General features: G+C 46.6%; 2 protein-coding genes across 3 annotated transcripts in view; one reads left to right on the top strand and one right to left on the bottom strand.

Annotated features, from left to right (window-relative positions):
* Jak1 (Janus kinase 1) overlaps positions 1-9,061 on the top strand; it is a 120,523-nt gene extending 111,462 nt beyond the window's left edge. The window contains exons 17-25 of the mRNA XM_051188234.1: positions 1,414-1,565; positions 2,630-2,780; positions 2,875-2,969; positions 3,750-3,942; positions 4,664-4,788; positions 5,133-5,305; positions 6,450-6,567; positions 7,010-7,120; positions 7,886-9,061. Of these exons, the coding sequence (XP_051044191.1) occupies positions 1,414-1,565; positions 2,630-2,780; positions 2,875-2,969; positions 3,750-3,942; positions 4,664-4,788; positions 5,133-5,305; positions 6,450-6,567; positions 7,010-7,120; positions 7,886-7,981 (1,214 nt within the window). The 3' untranslated portion in view covers positions 7,982-9,061. The remainder of the gene's footprint in view (positions 1-1,413; positions 1,566-2,629; positions 2,781-2,874; positions 2,970-3,749; positions 3,943-4,663; positions 4,789-5,132; positions 5,306-6,449; positions 6,568-7,009; positions 7,121-7,885) is intronic.
* The window catches only part of Raver2 (ribonucleoprotein, PTB binding 2), a 73,754-nt gene continuing 68,442 nt past the window's right edge, over positions 9,058-14,369 (bottom strand). For both annotated transcript variants that reach the window (XM_051188235.1, XM_051188236.1), the window contains exon 12: positions 9,058-11,136. In XM_051188235.1, the coding sequence (XP_051044192.1) occupies positions 10,990-11,136 (147 nt within the window). In that variant the 3' untranslated portion in view covers positions 9,058-10,989. The remainder of the gene's footprint in view (positions 11,137-14,369) is intronic.

The raw sequence follows: 14,369 nt of genomic DNA, 5'->3' as shown, positions 1-14,369 counted from the left end.
TGGTAAAGGTACTGTGTTCAGTGGTGCTGGGGTAGCAGAATCCATGAGCTCTGGGAGATGGTCAAATAGATGTCGGCAAGGAGTCAGATAATTTGGATTCTCCACTGCCATGTTCTGGAAGCCCACTGTAGCCATTGGGAAGTTTAGAAGGCAACACATTACCTTTTAACCATGAGATTGCTGAGATATCTACCCTTGCAGTAGATTAAGTTATGCAGAGTTCTCAGCCCCAAAAGAAACAGCAGCCCCAGCAGCTCAGACAGGAAACTAGTGCTTCCCAGACTGTGCTCAGTACCCTGGTAGCCACACAGAAGGACCAGCGTGCCTCAGGACCTGGTACTAGTGGTCTGTTAAAGCCTCTGCTATCTTCAGCACTGAGTTTTAGTCAGTTTAGCACAGTGAATTTTAACTAAAGAATGTCAGAGAGTGGCAATAATGAGAAAAATAGCCCTGAAATGGCCCAGCATATCCATTCCTTGGAGGGAGAGCAGGAATTGTTCTTTGGAGCCTGATTTATGGCTATTGTAGGGCAATCAGCCAGTTGTCCTTGGACAGATACCCCTGTCAAAGATCTTGTCCTTTGTGAGTCACTGATGGCTACAGTATAAGCAGAGGCCTGGAATCTAGCGATGCCCATAATACACAGTAGTATGGGAACAAGACCGCTTGCACTTCATTTGGCTGCAGTAGGTCTCTGAGTTGGTGATGGCAGGGCACGGATGCACGTGTCATTTGGAAGATAGATTGAGAGGGCCAGGAGTTTAGGTGGGTTTGAGTCCAGTACTAGGCTCGGGGACCACACTGCTACTCTGCTTTCCTTGATAGCTAGGAGGCTGCTCTGTGGAGGTCACTCATTAGTCAAGGACATTTCCCGGGGACACAGCAGTGGTATCTTTGAGATTGCTGGCTCTGGCCTTGAGTAGAAGCCAGAAAAAGAAGCCTGAGAGGTCACCAGAAGAAAGTGATGTCGCTTTTTGTTTGTTTAACCTGTTCTTTTGAAAAGAAGGAAACCCACACAAAATTGACACTAGCAATGTGGAGCCATGGAGTAGGATATGTTTGGGCAGCTACCTGTCTCTCCCCCATTCCTTGCTTTTTCTTCCCTAGGCTTTGTTCATATGACTCCTGCCCTTCCATGGGGGCTCTGTCCTGTGGTGCCCTGATGGTTTTGTATCAGGTTTTAAAAGATGCTCCTTCTGGGGAATTTATGGAATGGGACCTGTGTGCTAAGCAGGCCCTTTGTGCTAAGCAGTCAGGGACTGGAAAACTGCAGTCTGACGGGCATACCACAGGGCTTGTGTGGCCAGGAGTTCTGCTGGCTGCTGGCCTGCCATTCTGCCTGCAGCGGCAGTGCTTGGCATACTAGATGGTCCCAGGAGCCAGTCTATAGGCAGGTCTGCTGCTTTTCTCCAGAGTGCATAGAGCGGATCCCCTGGATTGCTCCTGAGTGTGTTGAAGACTCCAAAAACCTGAGTGTGGCTGCAGACAAGTGGAGCTTTGGAACCACACTCTGGGAAATCTGCTACAATGGCGAGATCCCCCTCAAAGACAAGACCCTGGTGGAGGTGAGCACTTGTTTCCAGAATGAGGCGGGTGAGATGTCAGGTGTTCATGGGCCTTGCACAATGGGAAGAGATGGACATGAGCTTGGGCATGAATCCCCCCCACAGGTCTGTGAGCATTGTCATCCTACAAATGTACCCTCCTTGAGTCTCAGCTCCATTGTTTATAAAATGGGAATAAACAGTGTCTCCTTTGTAGGGTTCTTAGGAAGATAAGACAGGCATCCAACTGTTGCAGTGTTAGCCTGGGGTTTTAAATGCTTCATGAGCCCCTGGTGTGTATTGTCCTAGCAGGCCTGACATTTGAGTCTTGCCTTCTGGAGGACTTTTGGGTGGTGGGGAGGTAAGCTCGGTGAGATCGTGCTTATGTCTTTGCGGTCCAGCCACAGCATGGAAACTGGAAGACAGGGATTTCACTTAGTTTTAAAAAGTAGTACTAGTTATGTCTGATCTTAAAATAATCAAGTAAAGTTAGGAAAAGGTATTTTTTAAAGGTCATCACTGTGTCATGCTTGACTGCTAATACTCCGGCATGATGTGCATGGGGTTTTTAAATTTAAAGTTGTGTGTACTTCCCTGTGGGATTCTTGGAGTTTTTATAAACTTAATGAGTTAATTGTTGTATTCAGCTCTGACTTACTTACATTTGGTATTTACACTGTTTGCTATGTCTGATTTTGCAGAGAATACATTCGTATAAGCCTTGGCTTGTGTGACTTATTTCTGAGTCATTCAGTAATTGGAATTAATGAGTCAGAGTTTGTAGAATTGGAAAGCGATTGCTCAGGTTGCCACACTCTTCCAGAAAAAGCCAGTGGGCTTCCCTAGAACACAGCATCTTTGAAGTGGTTTGAGCTACCAATTCTCCTTGAGTTTGGGTTATTTCCCTATGGGGACTGAGATTTCCTCATGCTAGAATAAGGCCTCCAACACCCCGAGTTGATGAAATCTGCCTTTTGGCAGAGATGTTGGGGATTAAAGCAGGGACTGGCCATCGATTCTGATGGTGGGTAGTGGAGGGTCTGAGGGTGGGCACTGAGACTGTCAAGTGTCACTCTTATTTACAGAAGGAAAGATTCTATGAAAGCCGCTGCAGGCCAGTGACTCCATCTTGCAAGGAGCTTGCTGACCTTATGACTCGCTGCATGAACTATGATCCCAGTCAGAGACCCTTCTTCAGAGCCATCATGAGGGACATTAACAAGCTGGAAGAGCAGAGTAAGTCTGAGCCTCAGAGAGTGGTGGGCTGGGGAGAGCGCAGTCCCGATTACTACTTGGTGGGGCTTATCTGTTTCCTTGTCTCTTTGGTTAGATCCAGACATTGTTTCAGAAAAGAAGCCAGCAACAGAGGTGGACCCCACTCATTTTGAAAAGCGTTTCCTGAAGAGGATCCGTGACTTGGGAGAGGCAAGTTATACTTGGGCTCTTGCACATCGCCTGTCTGCACGGAAACCTGTACTCCCCTTGTTCTGTAAAAGCACCTTCATGTCCTGTGTGGGGGACATTTACCCTGCTCTCCCTGACACTATGCCAGTTACATGCACTTACTTGCACATGACACCGCGACATGCACCCAGGGCCTATGATAGCTCCCTCAGTAGCCTTGACTTCTCTCTGTGGTATAGAAGAGGGCCAAGTACAGATGTGGTTGAAATGGAAAATCTCTGACTCTTCCATTTTATACTGTGTAATTCCTTAAATGAGGAGAGTACCAAAATAAGAACCACAGCTTTTCCTGTGGATAATAGCTAAAGTGAGCACGGCAGTACCCAGATTTTGGGTTTTCATATAGATACACCCTCCACAGTTCACTTAAAATCATGACTTGGCTGGGTTAGCAGCAACTGTTCTGAGCATTTTCACAAGCAGTCTGTAGTCGTCATACTGTTTAAAAGGCTTCTCTGGGATTTGAAGGTCCCCTGTGCAAATATGTTCTTCTCGGCCCCACTTCTGGCCCTGTCCTGTAGCATGGGCCAGCAATTGTCCTCCAGATCCAGCGATAGCCTCGTTGCTTGTGAAGTATGTTGTCTTAGAAACCACAGTTGATAAAGTGGTCCCTTAGTCACCTACTGCTGAGTTTTAGCTCAGTAGCAGAAGTTAGGTCAATGAGGCTGTGCTGAGGAGAGTGGGAGTCAGTGAATCTAGCTTGTCTGAGCCTCTCTGACAGCAAGGACACCTTCCTTCCAGGGCCACTTTGGGAAGGTCGAGCTCTGCAGATATGATCCCGAGGGAGACAACACAGGGGAACAGGTAGCTGTCAAGTCCCTGAAGCCTGAGAGTGGAGGTAACCACATAGCTGATCTGAAGAAGGAGATAGAGATCTTACGGAACCTCTACCATGAGAACATTGTCAAGTACAAAGGGATCTGCATGGAAGATGGTATGTTGTCACACTGTGCTTGGTGGCTCTCTGGGTCCTAAGGGCCACCGCTAGCAGACAGTCCTCAGCCCCATCTTGGTCACCTCCTGTGGACTGCCAGGCTTCCAGGTCTCACCCTGATGTGGCCCTTAACAGCTGCAGGCCTCCCAGAGGCTACCTAGACTTCCCTCTCAGCCACAGTTTGGTTCAGCTTTCTTTCCAGGGATCCATGCATATAATACTGGGGGCGGGGGGGGGGGGGGGCAGGACTTTACCAATCCAGATGGTCACACCGATACTATAAGGAACTGACAACTATTCCCCCTACCCCCTTTCTCTGTTCTGATCCAGTAATATCCAGGGCATTTTGCTTTACCTAAGCAAAGGTAGCAAGTAATAATTAATAGCAGTATTTACTAATACTTGTGCCTTGTTTGTAAGGCAGCCTGTTATGCATGCATTTGGTTTAAAACTGTAGTGAATGGGTATGGGTTCTAATTTTAAAACTGATTATTTGCCTAGTGGTGCACAGAGCACTAGGGCTATATTATCCTGCTGAGCTTTGTGGTCGAGACAGGACCTGGCAGTGTGACCCTGTTCATGGCTGAAGTGTCTGTGTGCCAGTGGGTGGGCTCTTCCCCATGCTTCAGAGGCTAAGCTGAAACCCTCCAGGCCCTCTCTGCACAGCTCCATACTCCACCCTGTTTGTAGCCTCATCCTGATGCCAGTTTCTCCTAAACAGGGGGGAATGGTATCAAGCTCATCATGGAGTTTCTGCCTTCGGGAAGCCTAAAGGAGTATCTGCCAAAGAATAAGAACAAAATTAACCTCAAACAGCAGCTAAACTATGCCATCCAGATTTGTAAGGTAAAAACTCACAAACAGAAAGACTGCATGTTTAAAAAAAAAAAAAAAAAAAGCAAGCAAAACAGGCATGTACTGAATGTACTGGATAATTGGTTAGTAATTAGACCTCAGTAGGAGACTGTATTTTATTCCGCACCATTTACATGAAATATGAACCTGCACTATGCAAGTGAGTGGGTTTCTTAGGTCTAACAGCTTCAGTTTGAATAAAAAGTCCAATCTTAACAACAGAAACTGCTTGTGATACGGGAACAAAATGACTTGTTTTCTAATTGTGAAATGGAGGATAGAAAACACGTCTTAAGTGACCTTTGAAATGGCCCTGACCCACACTTCTCTCTTAGGGGATGGACTATCTGGGTTCGAGACAGTATGTTCATCGGGACTTAGCAGCAAGAAATGTCCTTGTCGAGAGTGAACACCAAGTGAAGATTGGAGACTTTGGTTTAACCAAAGCAATCGAAACCGATAAGGAGTACTACACAGTCAAGGATGACCGCGACAGCCCAGTGTTTTGGTATGTGAATCATCTCATCCCTGCCTTGTAGGCTGATACTGTTGAAGGGCTCCGTCTAGTCATGCTTGGGTGACCATACTCCGCTCTGCCAAAATCTGAGGTTTGCTAGTACCAGCTTTGCAAGAGTGGGAGAGGTCTGGCCATGAGCAGCTCACCCTCGGTAGCTTCCTGTGAGCAGCAGCACCCATCACAGTTCTCACAGCTGTGAGCAGGTGGAGGAGGCTGGCTCTTTCATAAAATGCATCCTTGTAGAAAGGCCTGGTAGGGTCACAGGGGTATACACTGGCCAGAGTTAAGCAGATGTGGAAGAGGGAAATTTGGCCAGGCTTTAGGAACCACACACAGACCATGATTCCCTCAGCTTACCCCCCCCCCCCAAACACTAGCTGTCTGTGCTCTACAGCTCACTCAGGTGCCCCATGCAGACACATAGCCCTCCACTTTTAAGAAGAATGCGTTTTAAGGCCCTTGTTTTCACCAAAGCTGGAGAAATGGTGGCCCAGTCAGGGAACCCCAGCAATGAGAACTGAAACCGATAAGGTTATTGGGCAGGTCTGTAGTGGGGGCTGAGTCCGCCGAGGCCAGGACTTCATACCAGTAGAAGCCACCAGAGTTGAAGGATAGAGAATTTGTGCTGAAGGTCACCATGGACAAAAAAGGAATAAGGGAATCTAGGTCAGCTGTTTCAGCAGCCCAGGTAGGAGCCACATGCCTGGGGAGTAGTGGTTGGGACAATGGCAAGAGGATTTGTTTGAAAGCTGTTCAGAAAACCAATTCTGGGATGCCTTGACACCTGGTATGGACCCCAAGCATCCTTCACCAACGGTGTGACACTGGGAAGATGCCGACTGTGAGCTTGTGGGGCTATAACCTGGGGTAGTCTTTACGGGACTGTTTGCTCCCCAGAATACTGTCTTCTGGGACATGAGGGACACACTATTTCATTTGAGGGCAGGTAACATGCTGTGAGCCTCTAGGCTGCAGCTGCATGTGTCAGATGTGCACTGTGGTAGCAGGATGGACTGGTACTTCATGTTCACCCAGATGCATGTGGCTCTAAAGTCTGAAAACCTCTCAAGTGGCTCTCCTGAGGTACTCTGTCAGATCTGGAGGAAATAAGGCTTACTCCCTGCTTTCCTTTCAGGTACGCCCCAGAATGTTTAATCCAGTGTAAATTTTACATAGCCTCTGACGTGTGGTCTTTTGGAGTGACACTGCATGAGCTGCTCACCTACTGTGACTCGGATTTCAGTCCCATGGCTGTAAGTGTTAACTGTCACCTTCACCTGAGGCCAGGCCCCAGTGGGAAGCGCCCGTTCTGCTGCTGAGTTTTGCTCTTAGTGGAGCACATTGGTGTGCCACACACAGGGGTTACAGCCATGTTCTTTTGGGCCTGTTTTGTCACTTGACAAGGTCTAGCAAAGTTTGCCTTCACCAGTGCAGAATTCTATAAGATGATCCAGATTTTTAGGGTGAGGGGCCATCTTGAGGGGATGATAGGCTTCGAGCATTGGGTAGGGGCTTTGTTTTCACTTAACTGATAGCTGTGGTTGGTCCCCACAGATGTCCATTACAGACTGATCCTCAAGAGCAAATAGGATTTTAGATTTTCATTTGAAGTTATTGAGGAGAGAGTTTGTTGCTTTAATTTCTAATTATTTCTGAGAGTTTCACCTTAATTTTGTTTGGTTGTATTTTACATAGTTGTTCCTGAAAATGATAGGCCCAACTCATGGCCAGATGACAGTAACACGGCTTGTGAATACTCTGAAAGAAGGAAAGCGCCTGCCATGTCCGCCCAACTGTCCTGATGAGGTAGCTGTGTCCCCTTCATGGAAATGAAACTTGTTTTTTAATGTTTTTACACCTTGGCTTATCCAGTGGGGAGGGGAGTGGTAGATAAGACCCTTGGGCTATGATGGAGAATAGGTTCTTGGTTATGAGTACTTGCTACTCTGTCAGAAGACTGTTTCCATCATCCCCATCAGACAAGACATTAGAGAAACTCCCATGGGGTAGATGATAGTGATACTCAAGTAAGTCTCCCCTCATAGAGCTGTCCCCTCCATCCCTTGCATGTCGGTCCACCTGCCTTCCCAGAACAGCATTTTAAGTTTTCTACATTCTAAACTGGATTGAGCCTTTCAGCCTTAGGCTCTTTAGATGGCCAGAGTGAGGTGCCATGATGGCAAAAGGGGTTATAGTTTAGAAAGGGGTTAAATTAGTCCTATTAAGTTTGAAAATGTTTGGAAACTGCCTTTATTTGATAATTCTGGGGGTGGAGTGGGTGTTTCTGTGTGGTATGCATGTTTTCAAATTGTGGGTGCTTGTGGATGCCAGAGATTGATGTTTGATTTTGTGTCCTCCTTGGCTGCTCTGAGGCAGGACCTCTCTGAAGCTAGTAGCCCTCTTGGATCCTGCTGGTCTAGCCTTTTTAATGTGTGTGTTGTGGCTCTGAACTGTGGGGGCCCCACACACTTTTGGGGGCATGTACTTCATCTGCTGAGCCATCTCTCCAGCCTCTGTTTCTTCAAAAATCTCACAAATCTGACATTATTTGTACTGTTTTATTTTCCATAGGTTTATCAGCTCATGAGAAAATGCTGGGAATTCCAACCATCTAATCGGACAACGTTTCAGAGCCTTATTGAAGGATTTGAAGCACTTTTAAAATAAGCATGAGTAACATTTAAATTCCCACTTATCAAGTCCTTCTCTCCCAAGCCATTTAAAAACTTTTTTTAATGAAAAAGTTTGTATTATGCCTAAAAAGCCACTCAACAAATACTTGAGTAAATGTATATGTCACATGAAAAATGTTGAAAACCAAACTAGAATGTGCCTAAGCACTCCTTTTGGAAAGATTATATGATCAGTTGCATAGCAAAGGACTTTTGGCGCTGTTTTGCTGGCAATATTGATCTTACATAAAAACTGGTGGACTTGGCTGAAACTCTCCCTTGCCCTTAATCTCAGTATCTATACAGTGATCGAGTAGGTACCATTTAGTATATACTATTTTGTTCCTATTTAAAAAAAAAAAAAAAAACATGAGTCTATTTCTGCTCCCCAGTAGGACTGCAATTTTGAGCTATTTGTGCAGAGGCCCAGCTGCTGTTCTCGTGGCTAAGCACCAGTGCCCATTGGGGACAAACTGGTTCTGCACAGGGAGCTAACCTGGCATAGACACTCTGCATGTTACTTGTTGAGAACTAGGCCTGTGCTCATGTTCTCCTGCACAGCCTGCTTTCCTCAGACAGACTCCTCCTGACCTGGATGCTATTCCACCTGCCTTTAAGAAATGTCAGTGCATACCCCCTCATGACCACCCCCTTGTGGGCAAGTTGTCACACAGTACTGCAAACAGAAGCCGATATCACCTACAAAGGTTAAGCACTGCTCTGACCATCTACCTATACTGCAAAACTACCAAGAGAAGACTCAAGCCCAGGGACACAACAGACTGGAGTTTAGAATTCACTAGGCAGTTCTCAGTAATCAATGATGTTCAGTTTCTGATCCAATGTGAACCACGAAGTTCTTCATGACCAACAGTTTGGCAAACTTATTATTAATGCTGTTTAATACTTGTTTGATATTTTCACCTTTTGAGCCCCTCCCCCCACAGAATTCAAGATCTCTTTAGTAGCAACTGTACAGTTGCCATTTGTCTAGTTGCTGTACATGTCAAACCTGTGGCCTGCTCTATATGCACTTTGTTTACTCTTTATACAAATAAACATACTAAAGACTTCACATGCACGTTTTTCTTTTATTATTAAGTCTGCATTTTGAAAGCATTTCTCAAACCATTAGCTAACATAGAAAAATAACAGCCTAGATTTCGGGGGGTGGCTGCAGTGCCATCTCTTGGGTTGCACGTCTGTTCGGTCCAGGGTTAATGGGCACAGGCTGGGATGGAGGAAGACCCAGCCCATGTGCCCTCTCAGTTCCTTCAGCTGCTTCCTCACTTTGCAGCTCCAGTGTAGCAGTCGCTACCCTCCCGATGTTCTGTTTGCACAAAGTAAAACTGTGACTAAGTGCTGAAGAGACGGAATGCAGCAGCAAAGGGAAGGGCTTCTCTATGCAGACTTGGAGGAACCATTAGTCTCTGCTATGTGCCTCGTCCTGGTTGGCTGTAGGTAGGATGCTTAAGACTGTCTTACTGTTTTTAGCTGTCATTTTTCATTGAAAGCTTGTATATGCAATAAATTAGGCCAAGTAAAATTCTTTGTAAAGTGTATAACATAACATATGTACCAGTTTTAGACTTTATAATTAATGCTGGATATTTATATCATAGTCAAAAATGGTAAGTCCCCCCCCCAAATAAGGTCTTCTAATGATCTGATCCTATAGAGTAGGACCACTGAGACCCCAGGCTCCATCAGCTGTAATCTCTTAACGAACAGACTGACTGCTAGATGGAAAGAGGGTTCTCTAACTCATTCCAAGGTCTTCGGAAAATGGTGAGGCCAAAACTCACATTAATAAGGACACATTCTTTCAGAAGGAACTTGGATTAAGTAGCTGTAATGAGTAAGAAACCAGACTGAGGTAGAGCTTTATTAGCTCAGAACTGTCCCATACACTGTCCGTGAACTCCGTGGACTCCCTCAGAAATGGCTGTGTGGATTACTGCCCAGTCACAACCTTGTCTAGATCTTCACTCGTGTGCTAGGAAACGGCACAGAAACCTTGGCTCCTTGCATGTACCAGTCTCTCAAAGGTTAGCCTACTAACCATAAGATAAAAGCAATAGGGAGACGGGTCAGCAAACCTTATGTATGAGGGACAGAGTAAATGTCCCAGGCTTTGCAGGCTCTGCGGTTCTCTGTTGAGGCTACTTGGTTCCTGTAGTGACACAAAAGTAACTATGTAATGAGCTTCACTGTGTTCCAAATAAAACCTTGGGGACACTAAAATTGCAGTTTCACGTTGTAAGTTCTCCCCTACCTACCCCAGGCATTTAGAAGTGGTTCATGGGTAGCACAAAACAAGTTGCTGACTACATGTGGCCTAGCATGTGCTGCGCCAACCCTTGTATAGGGTAACCGAAGTTACTTTTCCTGAAGTACGTTGTTTCCCACAAAAGGTATAATGGTAAACGACACCTTGGAAGTCAAGCATCTGAAGGGACATCACTCTCACTCTGTCACTGGGTTGGTACTTCATGGCAGGTGTAGAGGTAATGGAGTCTCCATGACAAGTGTGTGGCATCACCACTGCATGGGTGGGACCGGCACCCTTGCTGTTGGAGGAAAGGTCCTTAAAGACTGCAGATGAGATTATTCTTAGGGAGAGTAAGGTAAATGCACATTGGCTTATAAGAAATTCATTCTAAGGCTAAGGAAACAAAACACTGTTTCCCACTTATTGCTTCAGACTGTATGGTGTCAGATTGTTCCCAGGCCCGAAACAAGGACTATTGGAATGCTGATTCTCCAGTGAGCTGAGCTGTTATCACATGGATTAAGACACATCTAATGCTAGTGGAAAATGCCCTCAACCAATGATGTCTTTTATTGCTAGTTGGGTATTTGGCTGATCTGCCTGCTGCACGACGGTTCCTTCTGGGAAGTCAGACACCCGTATTGAAAGGATATGGCTAGTGTGAATGAAGTTAAGGCAGCGATGAGCAGCAGACACTGCGGAGGACTGCAGGAGGTGGGCAGGAGACGAGCTCAGTACACGCGCTTCTTTTTCAAGTAGGTTTCTGTGTAGCTCGCTCCTGTGTCCTGAGGGTGCTGGCCAGCGAGTTCTACTGGACCCCCTTCTGGGGCAGAGATGAGATAGGAGGAGCCTCGCTTCTCATTTCTCAAAGAGGACACCTGTAAGAATGTAAGGAAAGCATTCTGAGGTGGTGACGGCAGAACTGTAGACTACCAACACTGAAGGAATACAAAACGCCTCTGATACAGGAAATTAAACCTTCAGATCTTTATAGAAATCAGCTGAGGAGAGCTGGGGGCATGGTTCAGTTGAAGAGCAGCCTCCTAGCACGCAAGAGACAGGGTTCCATCCAGGTACCACAAGTCAGTCATGTCTAAGGCCTTTACAGACTACAAAGCAGACCTCTGAGCCCTCACCTCTGTCAGGGGACATGGGAGAAGGAGATGGCCTTGCTCACACCGGAGTCCAAAGAGCAACACCCAAGTGTCAGTGTTCCTGATGGAGGAGCTGGGCTCAAAAATGGACCTGTGCGTGGAATCCGCAGATCTGCCTAGCAACTGGGAACGACAACTGGCTGAGTGATATCAGGGAAAGTAAGAGTAAAGACAATAATGGGATCTCAAAACTTTGGTACCCCCAAATAATTGGACTTCCTGGCTTCTTTCCAGAGACTCTGATCCCGAAGGGGCCTGATGCTCCCCACGACAGACCATCGTGATCGGTATTGACAGAGCCAGTGACTGTTCCCCACACATAGCGTGAGGTGCTTGCTGAGGCAGTTCCACAACCCAGATGAACAGCTGATGGGGAACTGACAGCTCTTGAATGCTCTGGAGCTTTCTCACATGCAGTGTCTTTGAACTAGCATTTTTAAAACCTTAGGAAAGAGGCTGCTTTACAGGGGCAGGCTTTGTCCCTCTATCAGCCCATCAAGAAAAGGCTTATGGGTCGCCCAGTGGTACAGCAGTTGCCTTGGGTTTGACCCTGAAGGACAGTACTGGAAACCCAGCTCCCTGTTGGTACTTTTCTCACAACCCTGGTCAAAGGGATTATTCACAAAGTTGAACACTGATTCGAATTTGCTTGGAAATCATGGTGTGTGGGGTAGGGGCAAGGAGGAACACACATGAAACTAGACTGGTCTATTCAGGCTGACAGCTGCCAAAGCGTGCAGCTCTTCCCTGGCTGCCTCCCACTGAGCCTCAGCATCTCTCTCAGCATCTTTGTCCAAAGACACTTGCTGGTTGCTGGACCTTAGCCACGAACACAGCTAACCCTTCAGTGAGCTTCAACTTCTCTTTCTTCCTCTTCCAAACCATCAACCCATTCTCTAAGGTTTTCCCAAATACAGAGCATGATGCAAACAGCTCTCAGAGTGGGCAGAACTCTGCTGCCTGCATGCTGTATGCTAATCCAGGTTTCACCCTTTTTTGTAAAAGCGAGAGCCCAAACTATGCCCTTTCTATAGAGCATCCTTATTGTCTCAAACCAGGTAGACACTGGGTGTTTTCATTCAGAGAGTTCTGTATTATCCAGAGAACCAACTGAGATTGAAGAGGTGACCGTGAGTGTCAAGAGATGCACAGAAAGACATGAGTAGGAATGGGAAATGAAGAGCTGCATTGTGGCTTATACAGCAATGTGAGAAGAATAATTCTAATATGATACAAAGACGGCAGACTTTGTAAGGATTGGTGAACGGGAAGTAATAGTTGAGAGTTTTGAAGCAAAGCTTAGTACTAGGGAAAAAAGCCAGTTCACAACTTAAAAGGAGTAAGAAGAATAAAAAACAGCCACAAAGAGCACACGAAGCAACTTCGTGTTTTCTGTCCCCAGCATTCAGGCTTCCATCCCTTCACCACACCCTTCACCTCGAGGCCCTGAGCCTTGGGCTGTACTTAGAATGAAATGTACACATCAATTTCCCACACTTGTATCACAGGGCTTTCTTCAAACAGTGGAGAGAGGGTCCAGTGGGATGGCCCAATGGGAAAAGACACTTGCCGTCAAGACTCATGACATCTTAAAAAATGTCAAATGCATTTGAAGCAGAGCTATCGGGCCCAGGGATGCTGCACAGCTGCAGCTTTGGGAGGCAGTAGCTCACCCTGAAGATGCAGCGCACCCAGGTGCTTTGTATACGTTAGCTCATTTCAAGTTAGAACAACATCCCAGGGCAGCAGGGAATGTATGATGTAACCTGCTACCGCCTGTGTGCTGCAGAAACCTTCAATCCCAGCACTCGGGACAGAGGCAGGAGAATGAATTTATGGCTAGCCAGGGGTACATCTTGTCTCAACAAAACATTGTGGGCTGGAAAAATGGCTCCATGTTAAAAGCACTTACTGCTCATGCAGAGGACAGGGTTCAGCTCCCAGCAACCACAATAGTGACACACAATCGCCTCAGTCCAGCTCCAAGGGCTCTGATACTCTGTTCTGGCCTCCATAGGCCCCTGTATCTATGTGGTATATATACCTACAAGTAGTCTCTCTCTCTCTCTCTCTCTCTCTCTCTCTCTCTCTCTCTCTCTCTCTCACACACACACACACACACACACACACACAGTGTAACCTGCTGCTTTGGTGAAATTACACTGGGATGTACATTCTCCCCATCAAAATGCTTCCCACTTTAATCCCTTGGCCTCACCTCCTCTAAAGTATCACTGCCATCAGTGTGGACACTCAAGAAAATGTTCACCTTCAGCAGGGCCCTCCCCAGGGTGAGGAAAAATTGCCTCTTGTTCTCTCATGTTTCTTCCCAGGTTTCTGATCTTTGGAATCATACTTTTTAAGCACTGTGGTTGTGACTTCAGGAAGTCGCCTAGGGCTTGGGTAGTCCCGGGTGGAGTTGATCCCTTCTCCAGCGTCCCACAGGGGAACCCAGCATCTTTACTCTGGGATGTTTCATCTACTTCATCAAGATAATGAGATCCATAAGCGATGACTGCTGGGCTCCTCCTTTACTCTCCTTCCTCGTTGGTCTCAACCAACCACATCATTTGTAACAAACACAAATTCGGCAGTTCCCCCAAGTGTCGTCCCCACCCCACACATCCAGATTTGCATGATGACCAAACAGCAGTGAACATTATCCCAGTCCAGTCATGCAAACCCCTTCTATTCACATTCCTACCCGTCTGAGGCAGGGACAAGTCTGTCTTTCCGGGCCCCAAACCTTGTGCCATCCAAACTACCCTGCTTCCCCCATGTCCTCAAACGGCTCTGCTGCCAGCCAGCCATTATGCTCCAAACTCCATCCAGCATCAGTTTTATCTGCACGGCAACTGCTGCCTCAATGACCCTGCTATGTTCTGCAGTCACAGCTTAGAATACAACCCAATACCTTGGTGTAATAAGGTCCTAACATTGCTGTCTGCCCTGTCCCC

The sequence above is a fragment of the Phodopus roborovskii genome, unplaced genomic scaffold, assembly GCF_943737965.1.
Source record: "Phodopus roborovskii unplaced genomic scaffold, PHOROB, whole genome shotgun sequence".
NCBI lineage: Eukaryota > Metazoa > Chordata > Mammalia > Rodentia > Cricetidae > Phodopus > Phodopus roborovskii.
Note: the sequence above shows the minus strand (reverse complement) of the source record. Positions and strands in the feature narration are given on the sequence as shown.